The sequence below is a fragment of the Strongylocentrotus purpuratus genome, unplaced genomic scaffold (genome assembly GCF_000002235.5).
Source record: "Strongylocentrotus purpuratus isolate Spur 01 unplaced genomic scaffold, Spur_5.0 spur5_scaffold_1, whole genome shotgun sequence".
Taxonomy (NCBI): domain Eukaryota; kingdom Metazoa; phylum Echinodermata; class Echinoidea; order Camarodonta; family Strongylocentrotidae; genus Strongylocentrotus; species Strongylocentrotus purpuratus.
Window position 1 is genome coordinate 31,274,534 of NW_022145594.1, and position 24,344 is coordinate 31,298,877.

General features: G+C 37.3%; 1 protein-coding gene across 2 annotated transcripts; it reads right to left on the reverse strand.

The window, feature by feature from the left end:
- LOC105441792 lies at positions 1-23,933 on the reverse strand. Of its 2 annotated transcripts, none has more exons than XM_030978054.1 (7): positions 23,780-23,933; positions 22,698-22,886; positions 19,911-21,664; positions 15,748-15,906; positions 6,753-6,920; positions 4,910-5,007; positions 1-2,871 (listed from the first exon to the last, which is right to left on the reverse strand). In XM_030978054.1, exons 1-7 carry the CDS (start codon positions 23,805-23,807, stop codon positions 2,802-2,804), a joined length of 2,466 nt encoding a protein of 821 aa, XP_030833914.1. In that variant the 5' UTR covers positions 23,808-23,933; the 3' UTR covers positions 1-2,801. The 2 variants fall into 2 exon arrangements, with proteins under 2 accessions (XP_030833914.1, XP_030833913.1); XM_030978053.1 differs by having other exon boundaries at positions 22,698-22,981.
- Positions 23,934-24,344: the final 411 nt, after the last annotated feature.

A 24,344-nucleotide genomic window follows, 5' to 3' on the forward strand; every position in this document is an offset into this window, starting at 1 on the left:
TAAGAAATACAAAAATACTTTAATCTTTGGCACATACTCTGTACACATAAACATGGTATGCACAAACATGATTATATAATGAACATATTCCAGATGTAATGAAATTTCCATTTCAGTTAATTTGGTATTCTTTGCATATCATATAAATACGAAGCTGTAAACTCGCTAACTATAAGATCATCTGATTCAAACTGCAGTGATCAGATTTTCTTCTTGAAATTGGAAAGTAACGTTCTTTTATTGCTACATCTTTCTCATAAAAATCATGTACCTTCAAAGAATATTGATTTACACACTGATAGAAAGTATGTCGTACAGTAAACACACACTGGTATGCCAGTTTGTATTGAAAAATGGTGATTTTGACAAATTCAACATGTCACAGAGTTCAGGATTTCAATGCATATCTCCCTCCTATACAAGAAGCTCTTGGCATCAAGGCTAATATCAAATCACATGACCACTTTGTTCATATATACATGCAGGCCTTCAGCATAAGGCACACAAAACTTGGTACACATCTACTCATAGGCCTGATAGTTAAAATGGAAGAACAAAAATACAACAATGCTATTAAGTACTGGAATAATCCTTGAATTGTGGTATGTATATACATGTAGTTGATCCAGATATACCTTATCACAACTTCACTCATTCCTGCCAACTTGTCAAGCATAAGGCACACAAAACTTTGGTACACATCTACTGACAGTTCAAATGGAAGAAGATGGAGAAGAAAAAAAAATATTGTCAAGTACTGGAATAATTCCTTAATTGTAGAGTTGGGCCAGATAAACATTATCACAGTTTCGCTCATTCCTGCCAACTTTTCAATTCAGGAAGATACAACAAATTTTGTCTCTGTTTATAGTATATAAAAAATCATAAGGCACGCAAAACTTGGTACATATCTACTGATAGTTAAAAATAGAAAAAGACAAACAAAAAATCAAGTACTGGAATAATCCCTGAATTGTAGATGTACATACATGTAGAGTCGGGCCAGATATACATTATCACAATTTCACTCATTCCTACCAACTTTGCACTTCAGGAAGATAAACAAATATGGTCTCTGTTTAATATATATAGTATATACATCACTAATTACTCTGAGATGAGTGACTCCTGATAGGAACGAATGAAGTTGAGAAAATCTGAGTAAAATGAGTTTCTTCCCAGTACATGTAAACTTTCGGGGCCCAACTGTGTAAACGCAACTTGTGTGAGCCTGACCAAAATGCATACAATTAAGTACAACATGGTAATTTAAATACTTAATAAAATTACAAACACATTACAAAACAACCTCAAAGTCAATATTGCATTCTGGGGACTTTTCCATAAAAAGTTGAAATCAAAATTACATTTTCAACCAATTGGGGTCATGTATTTAGTAATTGTGTTTACTTTTTGAGTAATGTTGTGTTTGACATTGCAACTTTTGAAGCAAGAGGGCCCTCGATCGTAACGAAATCCAATTTCCAGACAAACTAGCTCAAAGGAACTCTCGGTCCTGTTTCATAAAACTTGCTACCAATAACAAGTGTCACATTTTCTATGACAAATTGGCTCTCAACCATTCAAATGCAACAATTTCAATAGCTCATAATAGTTATTGCAACTTGTTATTGATAACAAGTTTCATAAAACAGGGCCAAAGTTTCAAATTTCATTCTTGCAACTTACTTCTATGAGTGCAGACAAAAATAAAAGATTTCAGTAAGTCATCCTTCACAGCTATTTTTTTCTGAATTGCTAATGATCAGGCGTTACACCTTGGGATATTGAGTAACACAACTGGTTGACCAGCTGCTTATTATGGTGGTAAGAACAGAATTGTTTTCAGCCCAGTGGAACAAACGTTTACGTTGTTTGACAATATTATGTCAGCTATATAATTTTATCATGAAATTGAAAAATGTATTGATCAAACTAATCTAAGAGAAAAGAAATTCATGAAAAAGTGTTTTTATTTCGACCATCAATTTTTTTGTTATTGTGTTTACGTTTAAAGTCATAATCTGTCATATAAAATAAATTGAATGCAGTATATGATTGATTTTTGCTTTGGTAAAATGTTTTAATATAAATTTTAGTTTGACCAAGTGATGTAAATATGGAATTTTGCATGATTGTAGATGTAAAGGAATCCTGTGGATGAGGGGGAAAAATGGATGAGGGTCAACATTTGATCCTATGATCCAGGCTATACTTTATGAAATATATAGGGTTATGGTCGCACTTTATTTTGAGTTCAGGTAATAATGTTTACGGTTAGGTACACGTAATATGATATATTTATTGTGTATGAATATAACATTGCTATGTTGTGATATGAAGTTCATTGAATTTGCTGTTTCATTTCTAGTGTTAAATATTATAATTTTATGTTTACAGTAATATGTAAGGCCTGAAGTTGAAGTTAACATTTTGGTAAGTGTAGGAAACCGACGCGGAACAACTGTCGTACAACCGACTCAGAGATAGTTCTATATGATCCAGCAGCACATAATCAAACTGTGCAATCTGGATGGTTGTGCACTGCCATTGTGTGGCTCTCAAAGGTATTCTGATGGCTGTGATGTCCATCATAGGTCATCCTCCTCGTCTGAGACGTAATCCTCCTCTTCTGAGGTTGAAGCTGGAATTTTGGTTAGTGTAGGAAGCCGACGCAGAAAGACTGTCACAGTAGCAAGTGTCGTAGAACCCTCTTGGAGATAGTTCTATACGATCGAGCAGCACATAATCCAGCTATGCGATCTTGATGGTTGAAGGTATTCTGATGGCTGTGATGTCCATCATAGGTCATCCTCCTCGTCTGAATCTGAGATGCTATCTTCCTCTTCTGAGAGATCAGAAGTATCCTCCCTGAATTGATGTTGAGGAAAGAAGATAAAATATAGGTTTGGGGGATAGGATCTGGGCCCTGTAACATATGAAGTGACTAACAATCCAATCAATTGTAAAAATCTCCACTTTAAGCATTGTATTTACCTGTAACGAAGAAGATACATGTATCAGGGAAACCTGCATGTACAATCAAGATTTTAGATAATATTAATAGTAACTTTCAATGTTACACGGCCTAGGCACCGAAGGCCTGAGGTGGTATTCTGAAATTCATGCTTTCTTTTATGCTAGTGAAAAAATGTTTCCTGTTAAAGCAAAGATAAGTAAGAAAAGTCTTTGATTAATTCTCGATATCACCAATATATTACAAATACCAGCATGTTACATTCAGGCCTCATTTTAAATGCACTCTGGGATAGTTTGGTGACCAAATCGCCGGCTGTGATTGTGTGTCTGTGTACTTTATTTTCTGACAGCACTCACAGTGATTTATCACGATTCTCAACTATTTCAAGAGTGGATCCTTACTTAAAAACGTATGCAAATATTTTACACATACTAAATTTAACATATTTAATAATAATAATAATATTTAATTTTTATATTGCGCTTAATACAAATACTGGTACATATTTGGAAGTGTGATTGGAAAGAGCAAGTACAAGCATAGAAATAATAATGTCACCTTTCGTTGGTTATGTTCATTGGCAAGAGTGAAACCTTGTCTGAAATATTAAAGGATGTGACTACATTAAAGGGTTTGTTGACTTTTTAGATGACCAATGGACATACTCCATTCTGGTGGGATATTCTAAAGTTAAGCCTGTCATTTTCTTGAAGTTTCAAGAAGGTCCTTCCATTGTTTTAATCTAGACATCGATAAGATTTGGAGGATCTTTCTCTTGTTTGTCATTGCTGCCGTCACCAAAAATAAAGAACCTAGATGTAGCTTTCAGAGACGTACCTATGTACATTGGCTCAAAGTTACTTCAGAGAGGCTTCATCTGTGCATTTTGGGCATATTGGCGATAGCGAGAATTTCTATGTAAAGCTGGCTATTTGTACAGTTTAGAGATAAATCTGCACCAACACCTACAATTAGTCCCATTCCATGCAACCTCAATTTATGATAATTAACATAATTTTCACTTTTTGAATGTAGCAGACGTAATAAAGAATATTGCACAGAATACAACCAAGAAAACTAAAACATATGTATATTGGGGACACTTGTATATATTGTTCACAGCCGTCAGGCTGAATAGGATAGGTGCCTAACCGGCCTCAACAAGAGCAGATAGATCCTGTAATGAACGAATAAAACATCCACCATTTTTTTTATACGAAAAATATCCTAGATCCTTGTTATTTGATTTAAAGAGACTCTCAAGATTGTTCTTAGTAATTATCGCTGATAAATAAACCCAAATTTAATAGGCTTAATTTAGCGCGCACACAGGGATAGGGGCACTTACTGCTCATATTTTGATTGTGATGCTGCTCCTATTCTACTTTCATCTTCACATCTATATTCATACCTGAATTTATTCATGATGTGATTCAGAATTGTATTTAAAATTCTTGCTATGTATAAGTCATATAACTGTCTTGTCATGTTTTGTGCTGAAAGCCGGAGGACCGTACCTGCTCATAGACTTTTTCTTATAGAGTCTTGACGCCCTTCTGGTTTTCAGCACATGTTTATGTATTACATGTTATACCAATGGAAAACAAATTTCTGTATTATATTATGGACAATAAAATCTTGAATCTTGAATCTTGAATCTTACCTCTACAAGCATCAATGCACAGTGATATACATGTATTAATCCACACACAGTATATAAAGCATATTAAACTCTACATGCCCTGCTGTGGAAAGATCGTTAAATAGTACTAGAAACTATAGCATGCTTTTTCATGGAAAAACATGTGATATTCACAGTAAAGGAATCACATGTGACCGTGCTTAACCAATCATTTGATTAGGATCTAGGAGTAAGTTGTATAGCAATAAAATTAATTTGTAATTTATTTTGTTTAATAGTTCACTTACCGTCTTAAGTCATTGAGTGACTGCAGGAATGAATCAAAATCCGCTTGGGGAACTCTATTGAACCTGAAATTTCCATTACTGATTTGAGGAAAAGAATCCTGAAAAGAAATATATGAGCATGATTGGTGATAGTGATTCATGTAGTTTCCCTCCATTCCAGTCTGGCTGACATACTTTAACATACATGTACATACCAGGTCAGTACTCTCTCTGGCATATAGACTTAGTATCCTTGTTATGTTGACAACTCCTATATACCCCCCCCCCCCCACCCCCCTCCCCACCAAATACACACACATACAAAAAAGCTATGTTGATTGAACTGGTCAATATTTTCAACAGAACTTTATGCTGACACCCCATCCTCCCTGATCATGCACATGCCCAAAACAAAAAGAACAAAAAAACAACAACAAAATCTGTGCTTAAAATAAGTACACTGTGATCAAGATCTCCATCCTTGTTTAGTGACTATTCAATCTGACGTATACTCTCAGACCCATGATGACATTATTCAAACCTTATGAATTGATTTGAACTATTTGTATCTATTAGTCTTTAGAGTACTTCAGTGATCTGTTTATACTGAAATTGTATTATTGCGTAACTAGTAACACAACACTCTCCCCCCCCCAAAAAAAAAAAACTAGATGGAATTCGACTGCGTGCAGTCGAAAATGATGCCTCCGTCATAGAGCAATTTTACAAACCAAAACAGAAGAAATTTTTCGAATTCAAGTTCAATTGTAATTCATTAACAGATTCTCAGAATATCGTGATTACAAGCAATTTCTCATATGACCCTTTGATCTTTGACCTCATGACCCTAACATCTACTCAGTTCATTGGGTCTGCAAGATGTCCTGAGTTAAATAGTAATCCATCTGTCAGTTCTAATAAGAACGCGTTCACAAGCTATTTTTGCATACATAATGAGCCCATGACCTTTGACCTTATGAACCAAGAATCTACTCAGTTCATTGGCTCTGCAAGTAACATACATGACCTAATTTTGGCAGGAATCCATCAATCGGCTCTTGAGATTACGCGATCACAAGCTGTTTTTGCATACATAATGTGCGCTGTGGCCTTTGACCTTTGACCTTGTGACCCCAAAATCTAATCAGTTCATCGGCTCTGCAAGTAACATACATAACAAAGTTTGGCAGCAATCCATCAATCGGTTCTTGAGATAACGCGATCACGAGCTGTTTTTGCACACATAATGAGCCCTGTGACCTTTGACCTCGTGACCCCAAAATCTAATCAGTTCATTGGCTCTGCAAGATACATACATGACCAAAGTTTGGCAGGAATCCATCAATCGGTTCTTCAGATAACGCGATCACGAGCTGTTTTTGCATACATAATGAGCCCTGTGACCTTTAAACTTTGACCTCGTGACCCCAAAATCTAATCAGTTCGTTGGCTCTGCAAGATACATACATGATTAAAGTTTGGCAGGAATCCATGAATCGGTTCTTCAGATAACGCGATCACGAGCTGTTTTTGCATACATAATGAGCCCTGTGACCTTTGACCTTTGACCTCGTGACCCCAAAATCTAATCAGTTCATCGGCTCTGCAAGATACATACATGACCAAAGTTTGGCAGGAATCCATCAATCGGTTCTTCAGATAACGTGATCAAGAGAACGGGACGTACGTACGTACAGACGTGTGTACAGACGTACGGACGGACAGACGGACGGACAACCCGAAAACATAATGTCTCCGGCTACTTCGTAACTGAGGCATAAAACTCCTTAAACTCATCTCCACTGCTGCATGTGTACATGAATTCATCATGACATGGATACAGAGTACAAACACACATACGTACCTGTAAGGTTGACGCCTTTGCATTCAGTGCAGAATATAACTCCTCCTCGAACTCCTTTCCATGTAGTATCAGGTCAGTCAGGTTTGGCATGGAACACAAAGCATCTATTAGGTAATGTGAAGAGGCTGATGTTGGACACCAAACATCATCAAGCCAGAAAGTCTGGACCTACATGTATACAAACAGTGATTCATACAAGTACATTACCAGAGTACATGTTTTTCTTCAAGGACTGCAAATGTATAACCGGGTGCTCCGATATACATGTATGTGTATGGCTATGCTTGGGTGACAAATGCAATGGGCTTTATATAGTAAAATATAGGAATTGGATAAGGGCTGCAAATAGGTTTGAGCTCAGGTTTAGTGATAGGAATACTTTTTGGTGCAGGGATCAAGTTAAGAATTTGGTTAGTACAGGATGGAAAGCACAGAAAAATTGTTGATGGGCATGCGTTAAAACAACAGGAGGATCGACAAACACAGCCATTTTCTCACTACATAGTGATACAAACAGTGATTCATTAAAGTACATTACCAGAATACATGTATTTATTGAATGACTGCAAATATAACTGGGTGCTCCAATATACATGTATGTGTATGGCTAAGCTCAGTTGACAAAGGTTCTGGGCTTTATTAAGTCACAAATATATATAGGATTAGCCTCTTGTCGATGCCCTCGCGCTGTTGGAGTCTCTAAATTCTGACGAGCGAAGCGAGTCAGAGAAACCGAGGCGCTTGCGCTGAGGGCCTCTTGACAAGTGATCTGAATTATATATTCATGAGACCCGATTTCCTACTGAATTATGCATGTCTAGACCGCAGCGATTGTGTGTGTGTACGTGTGTGTTCGGGATCGCCCAACTAGGCTAGTCTGCAAGCACAGACCCTAATTTGACACTTTATCAAAAAATCATTGTGCCTTGAGAGAAGCCTAGCCCAGCTATCTACTGGTACCTACTGGTTGTACCAATATAGGTCAGGAGCAGCTATAGTACATGGCATATGGTAGTCTTATAGTGCACACTCTCTTTTACGACTGACCAGGGTTTGTGCTTGCAGACTACAACTAGGCGGCCAGTCTCGCTCTCACGGAGGGAATTCGCACAGAGCGGTAGATATTACGTCATAGTAGCTCTCTCTGATTGGATGACTTTCACCGAACTCTGCTGGGTCGGAATATTCGCCAAACAATGTAAAACATAAGAAATTCAGATCACTTGTCAAGAGGCCCTCAGCGCAAGCGCCTCGGTTTCTCTGACTCGCCTCGCTCGTCAGAATTTAGAGACTCCAACAGCGCGAGGGCATCGACAAGAGGCTAATATAGGATCTGCATGAGAGCTGCAAATAGGCTTTGAGCTTAGGTTTAGTCTTACGGTTTATTATAGATTTTAGTGCTGGGTTAAGTTCAGAAATCGGTTAGTTCAGGGTAGTGGGCGCAGAAAATGCATCAAAAAAGATTTATAGGACTAACTTTTACTATTATAGCCGTAGTACATGTAACTACTGCGTATTCATCTGAGTAATTGCATCCATCCAAAATATTTATGAACAAAAACAAACACAGGACGCTGAGTAATACCCAGCTCATCTTCAACATAACTACAATATGAAGGTTACGTTAATTTGCCAAATAGATTTTCAATTTCATTAATTTACATATACTTCTAGATCAACATGTATGTTTCTCTTTATATAACTTTTGTTTACTAGCTGTCATCATGTGATGAGGCTGGTGTGAGGCACTCAACATCATGAAGGCAGAGACTCTTGATCTGTACAGAAATTGAATGACTGAAATAGGTTTAACCCTATTTAGCCCAGGCTATTTTGAAACTGCATAGCCCAGGGGGGGGGGGGGGGGGGCTTCTAAGGCCCCCCCTATGATCTCGGCCGTGAAACGCCCGATCGTCGCGAAAAATTTGCAAACATGTCAATGGAATTGTATTGAATACTACCGGTATGGTAATTTCAATTTCTTTTTTTAATTCACTCAATAGCATATTTATGGTAATTTATGCAAATAAGGTCATCAAATTCACATTTTTGCCCATAAATCAGACATTATTCATATTTTAAGCATTCTTTCTCACTACATATATTTTTTAGACCATTTGGAACAATAATACAACACAAAAAATTGAAAAACCAGGGTTATTCCTTATGTTATCTATTGTTTTGATAATTTTTTATGTATTTCTTTGTTTTTTTTAACTTATGTATTTTATTGTTTTTATTGTTTTATTTTATTTCCAACTATAATTCAACTATTTGGACCCAAAAATAAACACCTAAACTATAAACAAGACCAAATAACCAAAGTTTTTTCTCTTTATTTGAAAAATGAGATTTCCATATGTTTTGTACACAAATCACAAAAGTGAGCGATTTTCGGGCTGACATGCAAAGACAAAATGACACGTGACTTCATAATGGTAGGTTTGATTTTCAAGAAATTTCTTTCAAAAGATGCGCAAGACTCGAAAGAAAAAAGTCACAAAATTTCAGTGCAAGATTTTCTTGCGTTAAAAAATTATCGCGTAAAATGTCGAGGGGGGGGGGGGGCTTCTAAAGCCCCCCCTCCCCCCCCCCCCCCCCCCCCCCCCGGGCTAAATAGGGTTAACACTGGTAGATGGAGGGGGAGCAGGAATTTTGTAAACATGTGGTCAGAGACCGCATCAATGAAAGGGTCTTGTTGGGGCTAGTATTTATTTGCACAGAGTAGTTTTCCCAATATTAATCCTTTGTATACTTTTATAAGTTAAATCAGACAGTGAGAAGTCAGAATGTGTATTATTTATATGTTTTAAAATACTTAGTACCTTCAGGTGATTTTTATGTACATTATAGTAAGATAAAAAGTGCATGAAAATATAAGGCCTTTGTCAAGAGTCAGGGATAGACAGTCCAATAGGATATGACCATACTGAAGATTCAGGTAAGAGGAAGATCAGGAATTCCTGAGCGTAGGAGCGAATTGCAGTGATTCTACTGTATTTTAGAGGTATGTGAATTAAATGCAAATCTTCTCAGTAAAATATTCAGTATAGCACCTTTTCATTGTAATTCAAATATTTAGACCAGCATTGCTAAAGATAATATTCTATTAGAGAGTTTAAAGAATGATAATTTTATTTACAAGCGTAAAATGATTATGATGATTATAATAATAGATGTTATATTGTACATGAAAGTGGTCTAGCTATAGAACATATACATTCCTTACTATAATTTTCCTTTGTGGTTCGTATTATGTGGCCTGCTATGTTTTAATAATTTGTATGTACTATAGTTCTGTTGAATGAAGACATAATACCATCAAGGCAACAACAAAATAGCTGAATACCTAGGGGGCAAAACCTTAATTTGGGGGGTTTTGGTCGGGATGTTGTAGGTCGGTCGGTATAAACATGATCAGAGGATCTTCCTGCACAATTTCTAGGTGGACTACCCTGACAATATTTTTCTGGAAAAAAAATAGTCAATAATTAGAAGATAATTTTGTAACAGAACATCATTTTACCATGCATGTGGTATCAATGAAAGAAAATTAAATTATCTACAAGATGATACCACATTCATGATGATTGAATTTATTTTACATAATAATAATAATAATAAATAATAGGATAATTATATAGCACCAGTATCCGCCAAGCTCTGACGCTCATGGTGCTTTACGCATATTACCCTGGTCGTAGCCGAGCTGCCAAAGTAACTAGTGCTGAATAATATCAGGTACCCATTTACACCTGGTGGAGTTATTTCTCTATATTTCAATCACTTTTGAAACTGAAGAATTAAAAATATATAGAAAACATTCCTAATATTAGTTGAATACGATCTGAAAATTACAGGTTCGTTGATTTTTATGTAAAAAAATGTATAGCGTAGTAAAGTTCATTTTGGACAATATGCACAGACCAGTTCCTTGATGATACGTTTAACGTGCGTCGTCATTGCCGCATATCTGTCAGGTTTGCCCTTGCAACTGAAACGTGAATCATCTAAATTGCATTCTATCCTTTTTCTTAATGATTGAAGGGACAGTGAACGGTTGGGCTGGGCGATGGGGGAGACACAAGTGACAGGGGCAATTCATAAATTCCCCCCAAAATTAGTAATTCTGATTTGTAATTAATACAAATTGTGTAAGGTAATTGTAGAATCTTGGTTTTTGTATGACATGGTCAAATAAAACATAGAATCCTGTCTGGATCTACAAATATTTTAATGAAGTTCTATAAATGACTAATCCAGAAAAACAGAATATTCCGGATTATTTGTAAGGGTTGGCAGGTATGTAATATTAGTTGAATATGATATGAAAATTACAGATGTTTTGCTTTTCATGTAAAAAAAGTTATAGCATAACAAAGTTCATTTTGGACAATATGCAGTTTAGTTCCCTGAAAATACATTTAATATGAGTCATCATTGCCGCATACCGTATGTGTCAAGTTTGCAACTGAAACATGAATGATTAATTGCATTCTTCCCTTTTTCTATAAATGACTAAACAGAGTTGTTAGCAACATCAGAGAGACAGGAAATCAAACAATACAAGTACATTTCAACTAATAGAATGATGAAGAAACTATCAGAAACTTCCTAACCAGCTTGAACCTTTTGGTATGAGGTAGGAATTTCAGTTGCAGGTTTGAGGATGTAGTAAGTTTTGCTAACTCAAATCAGAATATTTTTACTCTTAGCAAACTTTTGGATTATTGATAAAATATTATCTAGCAGCTTTTTACAGAATTTCCATATGTAATCATCTGGCATCACTATGGAGCAATCCTGAAGATTCTTCTCAAGGACTCTGTATTAAAACATTACCTGATGTAAATATAAGAGAAAGTGAACCAATAAATATATAGTTTCTTATACTAGTTCCACTTTAACACTTGTAGATTAGAATAAACCTTAATATAATGTAGCATAAATTTTGTTCCATCTTGTGTTTTGGATCACAACACTTAAATCGGATTTGCAACCTTTTGTGATGACTTTACATGTTTGTTACATCCAATGCTCCTGTTAATCCAATACTAATATACCTATTACCCCCATCTCAATGTTGTTTTATAATGGATATAGGTATAAGAGGGTGACATTGACCAAAGCAACCTCATACTAGATGAATTTCAGAATTCCTGGGTCTGTCCTTTAAGATCTTACAAGAATTACAAGAAAGAGTGAAAGTTTGCCTGCTAATGTAAAGTAACATTTCAAAGTTAGGTTTATATGAAATATAAATACAGTGCAACTATTATTCAAATGATACACCCCTCTATATTATAGGTTCCTACAGCAAGATGAGTAACCAGCCAAGAAAACGTGTGGCAGATAGTGCCATGTCCATGAAGCATGTGCCTGCTAAGAAGTCTTCCAAAGATATGAGCACTGACTACACAAAATGCATCATATGCCAACAAGAATATGTGATAAGCCTATTCTTCATCCAGTTACGTGTGTAACAACATATATGAACAAATTTAAGGCTCTTCGCATTCTGGTCGGTCAAAGTTAAACCCTTATGATGTTGTAGATGAGCTGGAAGCTCCTCTTTTCCAGCTCCTGGTCTGTCCACATTCCTCGTAGAATCATCCGCGTAAGGTACCGAGACATTCTTGAGGAGCTTGGTGTCGATAAAGGAGATAAATACCGGGCGACCATCTTGAAACATACATTACATGAATACTATGGGTCACATATTTTGGTTCTCAATCAAACCAAAGGTTCAGGATTTATATGTGCTTCCACATTACCACTTGGTGACGCACTGAAAAAACTGAGGCGCCTAGAAGGAGATGATATCGAGGGAAAACACCATACACTCCTGCAAGCATCAAAGATTCTTAGAGCAGATTGTGAAGTGTAAGAAAGAGATGTGTGAGAAAAATTCAACTGAGATTTCATTCACATCTGCATACAATATGGTTCCAGACTCACTCACTCTTCAGATGGCCATGCAGACTGAGGACATTCTGCTTATGTGGCGCCTCGGTAGAATGATCACAACTTCGCAACTGGTGGATGCTCTTAGAGTTTTAGAAACGGGACTTCCGGGCTTTTCCTCATTCCGTGCTGACCTCCATCCACATAGACAGGCTAGAATCATTGGCTATCTTCCTCTGATCCCATCTCCTGACCCTACTGTACTAAAGGAAATGATGATTTGACTTGTCAGGACATCACATGCACGTGGTAACAAATACACAATTATAACTGGAGATCAGGCTACATATGAGCTCGCTGTAGCCATCAGAGACAAGCATCGTAGTGAGTTCAGCAATGTGGTCTTACTGCTGGGTGGCTTTCATCAAGCTCACAACTACATGAAAGCAGTTTGCAAGATCATCAGGGCAGCAGGTGCAGAAGATCTATTCGGTGCAGCTGGTCTGTGCCAGAAAGGAGCTGCCAAGCAGATGTTTGGTGAGAAGGTCACCTACTACCAGGCCCTACATGCAAAACTTCGAAATGCTCCAAATTGTCTCAACTTCATTTTGGATATGTTTTAGGCCATTTTAAGCATTTCGCAAAAAAACATGCAGATGCGCATGTTTTTGAGCGTACTGGCATTTTGCAACAAAGAATCGCAGCATTTTCTCTGGCATCATATTTGGCACATTTTTCCAAGCATTTTGATACCTTGTTCACCTTTTTTTTACCAGTAATAACGCAATGAGCGTCCGTTTAAGATACATGTCCGTGCGTGGGGCTCTTGTAATATATGGCATATATGGGCAAAAACATGCCTATACAAAATCCACAGCTCTTTAACGATGCAAGGTGACCCCAATTTCTTTTTCATATTTGGATAGATTATGAGTCAGAGATATGATTTCATGTCTCATTTGACCCTCAAATAACTCTTGACGTCATCATAATGCCCTCCGAACTCAAAATTTCAATTTGCATATTATGACGTCAGCATATTTTTTAGAAAATTTATTGTATCTCTGTAAATATTGATTGATTTTCTTCCAAATTTTGATATGTTCTAGCTGAGACAATACTCTACAAATGCACTTAAATGATTTTTCATTTTGACAAAGGCATCATGGCGCATTTGTGCGATTAAAGGAGGCATGTCAATTTTTCACATTTTGCGTGCATTCTATATGGGACATGACTTTTTTTCTTCAAAACTGGATTCTACATTCCCGTCTCTCGCGAGCAATATCTCCTTCGTTTCGGCTTCGTTTTCGCTGAGCTTCGAATATGTTGTAGCTGAGACAATAAGCTATCACTTGCAAAGTGGAATTTGAGAATTCCATTCTCCGTTCACGTGTAATCGCTATGGGAAATGTTTTGGTATATCGGAAACGCACTTGTCTTCCGACCTAGAGATCACTGGTTCGAGTCTGGGCGTCTCCACCAATTTTTTTCTTCACTTTTTTTTCTTTTTGACCTTTCACTGATCATAAGAATTGAAGACAGACCACCTAATTCGTCCTCATGACGATTTAAATTTCTAGTTTATTTTTACAATCTAAATATTTTCTTTTATGATTGACACTAGGTCTTTTTTTTTTTTTTTAGCTATTTTCATATAAACTATATTTACGTTTCACTGAATTCAATATTACTTGCGTAATCCAAGGTTTCCATAAATTACCATTGAGTTGTTTGATTAATTTAATTGGAAAACAGTCATTATATTTGGAATAGAATTTTTGTAAAGAAAATATCATAAGAGTCATTTGAACTTTCACAAGTATAGACTTCTGACCAATCAATGGATGATAAACTTGCTTTAAACACTGACATTGTTGAATCATTAATAATGCGTCTTTTAATGTATTTGTTACCATTCTTTACAATTCTTTCACTTGCAATTGAAAATACTGGAAAATGACCAGATAGATCATTATAAATGAATCCTGTATATTTTTCTTCCTGTATGGTATTTGTAAATATGTTATCTATCAAAGATGCTTTATTTTCAGTGATGCGAGTTGGCTTGTTATTACCCGGTAAGGGAAGTAAATTAAAAGAAAGCATCATATCTAAAAAGTCATTTGTTTCATTATGGATACCATAATTAAGCAATTTTACGTTAAAGTCCCCTAAAATATATGTAAGGCAAACTTTAAAAGTAAAGTTCTTTTACGAAACATCATATTTTCGACTCAAGCTTTATGAATTCTGTATCAAACACTGCACATAAAGACACTCATTATAAAAAAAACTTTCATATGTCTGCTAAGACTATTGTATATTTCCATATAAAACATTACCCAAATTGAAAAAATATTGATTATTGCTAAAATATCATAACTGCTTGAACTCATCTCCACTGCTACATGAATTCATCATGGCATAGATATAGAGTACAAACACATACACACCTGTAAGGTTGATGCCTTTTCATTCAATATACAAAAAAAATCCTCCTGGAAATCCTTCCCACCTAACGTCATACAATACAGGTACATTACCAGACTGCATGTTTTAATTGAATGACTGCAAATATACCTGGGTGCTCTGATATGGCTATGCTCAGGTGGCAAATGCTCTGTGCTTTATTTATTAAAATATACAGGATTTGGATTTAAGGGCTGTAAATAGGTTTGAGCTTTTGTTTAGTTACAAGTATACTTTGGTTAGTGCGCAGGATAGTGAGCTGAGCATGTGTCCAACAACACAAGGACCGACAATTACTACATACTACATAGTGATGAATTTAAGGATTATATGATACCAGTTACCACTCCATTGCGTCTTCATCTTTACTCACGATCCTTATTCTCTCTTTAATCTAACTTGTCAATTTGAGAAAACAGCTCATACTCCTCATTTCTTCTTTATATTTATTTGCCAAATAGAGGACACCATCAATTCCAGAGCCAACATAACTTCATTTTCTGACTGTAAAAACAGTGATTTATCACGATTTTCAAGCGATTGATGTTCTGCGTCTTGACAAAGTGCCCACCCCCCCCTCCCATAGGCTAGACTACGGCATTACAATATTTTCACTCACCTTGGACTTATTTCCTTCTTTAGCAAGAACTTCAAAGAAATCACTGTGGAAGGAGGCAACGTCTAGTGTAACATCCTTTAGAGAGGGCACAGAGCATATAATCTCTGCCACATCACGTGATATAATTGGTCCAAAGTGTCCATCTACCCATTGATCGATCTTAAATCAAAAGCCAAAACAAAAAACAAAACAAACACAAAATTATAATATGAGAAAATCAGAGTCCATAGCTAAACTTTAAAGGGCCGCTCTAACCAAACTTACATAGCCTTTCATAACATGAATACACCTCGACTTATTAATATTTTAGCCTCTGACTTTTCAGAAAATCTCTAAATTGACAAAAAATGACAATAACCATCCATTTTTCACAGTTCTCACTTTTGTTAGGATATGCCCCACGAAAAAAGGTAATATGGTCACGTGGCTTGATGACACATTTGACGTCATTGCAGGCATGTCCAATCCGATAATTTCATAATTATTAGGAATGATGAAATTGACAGAAACGTACTGGGATTATCAAGTGCATATTATTTTTCGGATAAATGTCTTTTTTTTCTCAATTAATATCATAGTTTGCTTTTTAAAGACATTTTAATGCCTAAATCACCCTCCATTTCACTGGAGAGGGGCCTGCAGTGACGTCAAATGCGTCATCACTGAAACTGGGCTTATTTTCTGCGCGTTCTGAGTCGTCATTTTTAAAGCTAGATTCCAGAATTATTGATGATTTCTAAGAAAAATCTTTGTCATGTTCGGAATCTCCGTCAACAAATATTCTACATGTCTTTTTTTTCATTTTTTAGCCTGTTTTGGTTAGAGTGGCCCTTTAAGACTAACTCAATTTTTTGTATGCTTCTGTCACTCGGCCTGCATTAAGATTTTCTTAATGAATGATTTAAATTACAGAATGTGTAATTTTTACAGTGGTACATATCATCAGAGTAGTGCTATGAAGCCTATGATCCCAATTTTTTTGGGCAAAGGAAGGTCTGGTATAACATTTTGTCTGTATTTAATGCAGCATAGTTAAGAAAGGCTATTTTCAAAGGGCCCTACATTATTCCCTTCATCAATTACTCTGAAGTCTGAGCATCAAATTATCGAGAGGACTGGGTGCAGCAAAACTAAAGTGTAGAATGCACCTTCAAGAAGATGGCGTTTTTTCTGACCAGAAAAGGGTTGGTAGACTAATAAAACGCATTCAAATAGTACTGTTGATATTTATCATATACCTATAACATTGATGGGTATATAAAATGATACTGCCCAGTTCCCAATTATTATCACAATGCCTGAGCTGGAGACGAGGGCAATATATTTTACTCCCCCCCCCCCCCACCCCCAGTGAATAATCATCATTAGTGTATTTATCCACTGTAACTCTTATCTCTTATCCTACCATAATGAATACAGCCCATTGTGCCACAGGGCTAATCCCCAATGTGCCAAGCCTCAAATCCCCTGGCCAAGTTAATTTTGAGATAATCGGATTAACGCGATGGTACTATAGCGCGTGCGAAACACTAGGCACAGTGCAATGGGCATGAACAATAACTGCTATTAGGAATGCAAGCATGCATGCACAAAGCAGATATTAAAGCGGTAGCTCGTTCGCATGAATGAAGCAACCAATCTAGAGCGCGCTAGCGTGTACAAAGCACTATAACGGTAGTGTGCAAGCAGCCTTACGGCAGGATATGACTTAAAATATCACTAGTGTCAAATATTGTACAAAAGACATCTCCTTGAAGACATGTACAAATTGGTAGTTAATGTTTCCTTCTCTTCACTTTCTTTCTCTCCTTCTTCTTCTTCTTCTTCCAGTATAGTACAGACCGCCGTTGGCGTATTATCGTACCTTGTGCTTGTCAAGTGCCGAGTGTACAGTGCAAGTAAAAAGGCTCTACGAGAAATCTATGTGCAGCTAAAAACAGTCTGAAGCTCAACGGAGCTTTAATAATGTGTTGCACCTTCTGCTTGAAAAGTTCCAAAGAGGTGCAATCGACGACAGCAGATGGTAAGGAGTTCCACAGTCGGATAGTATCTCCTAAATGTTATTCTGATTATGAATTATTTGGTACTTTCTCAATTTGATTTTGTATAGTGCTCTTTATATCCCTGCCACTTTAATTTACACAAAATAATTATGTCGTTTATTTTATACATGTTGTTAAAAAGTGGAAATAAAATGATTTGATCTGATTATACCACAGGTTATCAGGTATAAGCTCCTGGATGTTAGAGAGTGGAAAATAGGCATATTAAAGACCCATTCTTATTAACTAGATGGATCTTCGACTGTGCACGGTCAAAAATGGTGCCTCCACTATAGAGCGATTTTTCAAACCAAAACAGAAGCAAATTTTTAAAGTTCAAGTTTGATTGTAATCCATTTGCAGGTCTCAGAATTATCATGCTTACAAGCTATTTTTCATATACATGTATGACCCTTTGATCTTTGACCTCATGACCCTAAAATCTAATCAGTTCATTGGCTCTGCAAGATAATTGTACATACATGTCCCGAGTTTGATAGTAATCCATTAATCGATTCTTGAGATGACACGATCATGAGAACTGGACGTACAGACGGATGGACGATCCAAAAACATAATGCCTCCGGCTACTTCGTTGCGGGGGGGGGGGGGGGGGGGGATAAAAATGCATGTCTATAGATGCCTGATAGATTGCAATTAAAGGGGAAGTCCACCCTGATATTAAGTTGGTTTTAATAAAAGCAGGAAAATGAGAGAAACAAATTATTGAAAGTTTGAGCAACATCCAATTTAAAATTGGAGAAAATTATGAATTTTAAATGATTTTTAATCATTTTTTGCTCAAACTGTCACTGACCTGTTTTTCTCTTTTTAACCAACTACATTGTAATATCAGAGTGGGCATTCCCTTTAAATAATAATACTTATTAATGTACAGGGCTCAAATTAATTTTTTGTCCACGGGGGCTCTTCCAAAGAAAAAAGAGCCCCCGTGAGCCTTCTCACGGGGGCTCTTTTAGTGCTGACGGGGGCTCTTATTTTAATACAAATTTCCATTCAATTTGTACCCAAGAAACTCCTTGGTATTTTACTATTATTTATTTAAGTCGGCATTTTCCCTGTTAGAAATTTACTTGTTACATTGCTGTTATTGACTTATATCCCGTGATGACATTCTCTCCATTTCTTCCCGTTCTGCACATAATTTCCTCCTCATCATTCGAGCAACCTTATTTACATTCTTTCTTTACTTTTATTCTTTACCATATCCTTCCAAAACACAGGGGCGGATCTATCTTTTTGTTAAGGGTGAGGGGGGGGGGGTAACCCAAATACGATGTGGAGCATCGTCCACGAGCCGCGAGTCGATTTTTGTTTTTGCTATTTTGAACCCCCGTAAGTGATGTTTTCCGTAAGTGATGTTCTGCTAACATGCGGAGCATCGTCCACGAGCCGCAAAGCGGCGAGGCGATTTTTTGGTACTTTTTTGAACCCCCGTTTATAGTGATGTTTTTCTGGCATCTACTAATGCTGTGTAGGTCTGGACACATGATAGCATTTTTCTATGCACATCACATTTTCACTTGACAGCCCAAGGGGGGAGGGGGGTTAAACCCTTAAACCGCCTAGATCCGCCCCTGCAACATCTTCTTCTTCTTCTCAATATTGATATACTGATCGAGTTACATTATTTGCTGGTCTTTTAGAATCACCAGATTTCAGAGGATTCACACTTTTCACAACGAAAAACTTCTCAATGTTTCAGTCTTTGCGCGATCGTCTCCTGCTCCAGCAGATATTGGGCTTCAGAGTGCTCACCGTTACTACCGGCGCAGTATAGCCACTGCTGATGGCCGCACTAGCTGCATGCACTGCAAGCTTCCGTTGTATTTATCGGTAATACTCATAGAGATGGGAGAGAAGGTGCCATCTAAGTTCCATTTCATTAGTTTAAGGTTTGAAAATTGCTACTCAATATTGTGTTAAAGGTATATCAGAAAAGATAATCTTTATTTTATAATTCCACGGGGGCGATTTTTAATTTTACAATCGCCCCCGTGAGCAACATGACGGGGGCGATTATGGAGCTCACGGGGGCGAATCGCCCACCGCCCCCGTGTATTTTGAGCGCTGTTAATGTATGTAAGATATCAAACTTACCGCATCTCTGTGTACACCTAGTCCGGTGAATATAAAACCTGCTATGGTGTGTGCTGTCACGGATGGGTGTATTTCCAGATACGACATTCCACCCCTCGCCAAGGCTGCAGTATCTAGGTCCTGACTCTCAAAGGATACATCAACCAACAAATCCACATCCCAGCTGTTTTGGATGTCACCCTGTACCATGCATTTCATGACATGGTGTGCAATGGTTTTGTCCCGTGATACAGTGAAGTACAGGAGATGCCTAAACTCTCCGCTCCTAGGCAACACTACTTGCTCAATCAGCCTGTTGAATTCATTGTGATCTAATTCATACAGGGAAGCAAGATGGACCGCAGCCATGTACTCCTGAAAGAGTTTGTGTGGAAAGAAGAAAGTAGACTGCAGGAACGGACTGCTTTTATCATGTATAGATGACAATTTTTTCTCCTTAGACAACACCCCCACTCTGCAAGCTGTTTCAATGGAGTCTGAGCACTGTTCAAAATCCTCTTCTTTAAAAATAAGAGTTTTTTCTTGTAGCCCAATGAATGCAACTTTGGCAACTGGTTCCATGAACTTCTCAATTCGACAGCGAAAGGCTTGGAAATCTTGGCTGTCTAAATCTGTGATCTCTTTCTGAGCATAATGCACCTTCAAGAATTCGAACATTTCATCAAATATTTGAGAAAAGGTTTGAAATGACTTCAATTTTTCCAATTTTACGTCACTAACTTTTCTCCACATAAGACAGAGCATAGCTATGTAGATGGGATACTGGGCCATATTCTCAGAGATGATGTCATTGTCCTTGGTTAATTGGATAAGCTGATCTGCTTTGGCCACATCTTCTGGAAAGTACTTGTGAATGTAACCCTCCACACTATTCTTGCTAAAACCTTCCACATGAATGAAAGTGTACAGGTTCCTCAGAATATCATTATCTCTTATCTCTGTGACCTTCCATGGGCGACTTGTCACCAACACCGGGCAAGTGGCAAGTTCATCTGAACGCAGAATGTCTGTAAGTGCAATGTCACCTCTCTCTGAAGAACTTCTACTTGCCTCTGCACTGGTGACTCTTGGCTGCGAAGTGGCACTTGATGACTTTGGCTGCATCAACTTTTGCCGCTTATTCTTGTTCTTCTTGTACTCTGATCTTGCCTTGGTTTGATCAGCAGGCTTTGGCTGGTGACATTCTGACTTTGAACCAGCTTCCCCCTCCTGTACAACCTTGCCCTTAAACTCATCTAATCCATCAAACGCGATGAATACTTTAGTTGGATTTGACCGGATGTACTCAGTGATCTGGCTGGCTGTTGCTGGGTTGTCCTTGGAGAGATATGACTTGGCAATCTCACCGATCGTGTATTGTTTGGCTTCACGAAAAGGGACAACAAGTACCCACACAAACTTTTGGAGAGCAAGACTGTCATTTATCCAGTCCCAGGCAATCTTAGAACAGAATGTTGTCTTTCCAGCCCCAGCCTCTCCCTGAACCATGATCCGCTTGGGGAACTCTCCATTGACTTCGAGTTTAAAGAGATCACTGTACTCAAGTTCCCGCTTGCAGTTTTTTCGATATTCCTCTTTCAGGACAAGGTTTGTGTACATGTCTTTTAATGGTACAATGGAATCAGGGTCGAGAGGGTCATCTCTGATCTTACAGAAAGTTGTCCGGTACTTGAATTTGAAATCATCTGCACATCTCTTGATCAGGTCAGGAGAAAGTGATTGGGTTGGTGATCCTGGCCTTATAACAGGTGCACCTTTAAATTTAATAATAGAAGTGTGATAATTTTTTCTGAATATCAAAATGTTTTTTAAAGGATATGCTGAACGTATGCACATGAACATAAAATCAAAATTCTAATGTGTTTATTGTTTGTCAACTTTACATTTTCATGTTTTTTAGTCCTGCTGTTAGAGCACCAACATTCCATGAGAACAGATAATAATTTATTGTCTTTGCAGCTTAATTTCTGCACATCATACATGTATACTACTGTTGATTCATGACATGTTTGTTTTCTTTTCTAAGTACCTCAATAGAATTTGTCTTTTTATATGAAGGTATAGACATGTCCATCGTTAACAGTACGAACAACAATGACGAACCTTATAAACCTTATATATTATAGCTCAAAGTACAATTCCACTCAATATAGAAAGAACTGAGAGACATGTAGATTTCCTTTTGTTTTTGTAGACAAAAATCAGAAATTCTCCATTTTGGGGCTGACATAAGGTCACAAAAGATAAAAAGACTCTGTAATTTTCATAAACCTGGTGTCAAAAGATGAGCATGACTTGAAAAAAAATAGTCAGAAAGTGGCTGGGCTTGAAATGCCAAGAAATTTGAATGATGATCCTTGTACAGCTTCATGTAAAACATGTCATCATCTCCCTTACACAGCACATAGTGAGTGGGTCTGTAACCATGTATTAATGACCACAGCCCATGCGACCGACAGCCCACAAGCCCGACATATCTGTCTAGCGAACCATCTGAAAAGCTGTAAGAAGGTCCATGAGACCAACAACCCATGGACTGACAACCCACAAAACTGAAATGTTGGTCTCATGGGTGTTCTGACAACTATTTTTAGGGTTCAACAGACTGGCAGTATCAGTCTCGTGGGCTGTTCGTCTACTGGGATGTCCTGCTATAAAATTACCCTATTTGTACCAACAAGGAAGTGTCAAATAAGTGTTTGTTGGCTGCCTGCAAGAGCAATAATTTATCAATGGCAGTAAAGGCCTTCTTGCGGGCAGCCGACATGATTTCCTTCTTCTTCTCACCTGTTTGCTTCAGGACTAGACTGCCAGCGAGAAGTTTGCCGGAGAGGGACCCTAAGCCACTTCTTTCTAATTCCCCTGCTAGAAGAGCCCTGATGTCTGTGCCTGGAGGCTGTTTGTCTCTCCATCTTGTGAAGACTGTCATCAATGCATCACTGGTATTTTGGCTCTCTTTCTCGATTTGACCAAGCTCTGCAATGGAGATGTCCAGGTTAATGCCCACCTCTTTGTAGTGGCTTGGTTCAATTTGCTTGGACAGCTTTAAGAATTCCTTTTCACTGACAATCCTGTAATTAAAAACAAGAGTTTATCAAGCATCTCTTAAGTATCTCTTAAAGCCCTTCTTAAGTGTTGGGAGCCCCAAATTCGCCACTATTTGGAGGCAAAATTTCACCTTAATTGTAAAGATTTTCCCCAAAAAAATGTGTTTAAAGATAAATATTGATAAAAAGAAAAAATAATTTCTGTTTTCTGTTGTACGCAAAAAGCCTAGATTTTGTATTCTTTCATCAATATTTGACATCAACACATTTGTTTTTAAAATCCTGCAGAAATGTGTTTAAAATGAAATCCCTTTTCACATTATGATACAATTTAAGTGAAATTTTGCCATCAAATTCTTGGGGCTCCTAACACTTTAGAGGGGACATAAGTGTCTCTTATTGTGTTGTAACTTCTACTGTAAAATTCATTAAAGCACCTTTCTTCATACTTTGTAAGTTTAGTTCAGTTCTTGATGAGCTTTTGGGCGAAACAGACCAAACAACTAACTACATGGCAGAATAAACTACTCCAGCCTACAAATATGTACACTAGCTCCTACAGCTGAGCACTATTAGTACCTGCAGCTTCATGAGCATACCTGATTTTATTAAGCTACATGTACTGATTTATTCAAAGGTATATTGAAGCATATACACACAAGACTTATACCTTATTGAGCAGTGCACTTGAATATGGAAGAAAAATTGGCATGCATGTATGTGGTGTTATGGTTTAATAGTGAGAAAAATACTTAACATCCCTACTGCTCATTACTGTTGCAATAAAGAACTGGAAATAAGTTCAAATACATATAGACTGACCTGTCTGGTCCAGGGTTGGTTTCAACATCACCAGATCTCACCAGGAGGATCATGAGCAGATAGAGAAGGTAGAATCCATCCATGGTGCAAGATGTTCTTCTCATTCGACAGAAACACAGTCCGCTGGAAAGGTATGAGTGATAACCCCAGCAAGACATCCTGTAATTGACAATAAAAAAGGGGGATTCTACTTACTATGCATATATTAAAGTGACGTGTATTTACAGTGTACATGAAATGGATTACTTTTTAAAGCTTTTTTTCCTTATCCAAATATTTGCCTCTTGACTTGTGTGATATAATACTGAACTATATTTAAAGATAAAAGGGGTTGGAATGTATGGGGCACCAAGTGTTACACATGTGATTGTGTCACAAAATGAATGTTTTTTTCACAAAATCAATATCACCAAATGATTTTGTCACAAAAGCAATATCTCCAAGTGATATCGTGACAAAATCAATACGTGAGATTGCTTTTGTGACAGAATCACATGTCTTACATTTGGCACCACATAGAAATGTATTGTGAAGATCTAGCTTATATTTGGGAAAGGGGGAGGGG

Coding starts and splice junctions, on each gene's coding strand:
- LOC105441792 (XM_030978053.1), bottom strand. CDS start 23,883: ATGAGAAGAACATCTTGCACCATGGATGGATTCTACCTTCTCTATCTG. Junction 22,982..23,779: donor ACCAACCCTGGACCAGACAG/GTCAGTCTATAT, acceptor TTTTAATTACAG/GATTGTCAGTGAAAAGGAAT. Junction 21,665..22,697: donor TCTAGTCCTGAAGCAAACAG/GTGAGAAGAAGA, acceptor TTAAATTTAAAG/GTGCACCTGTTATAAGGCCA.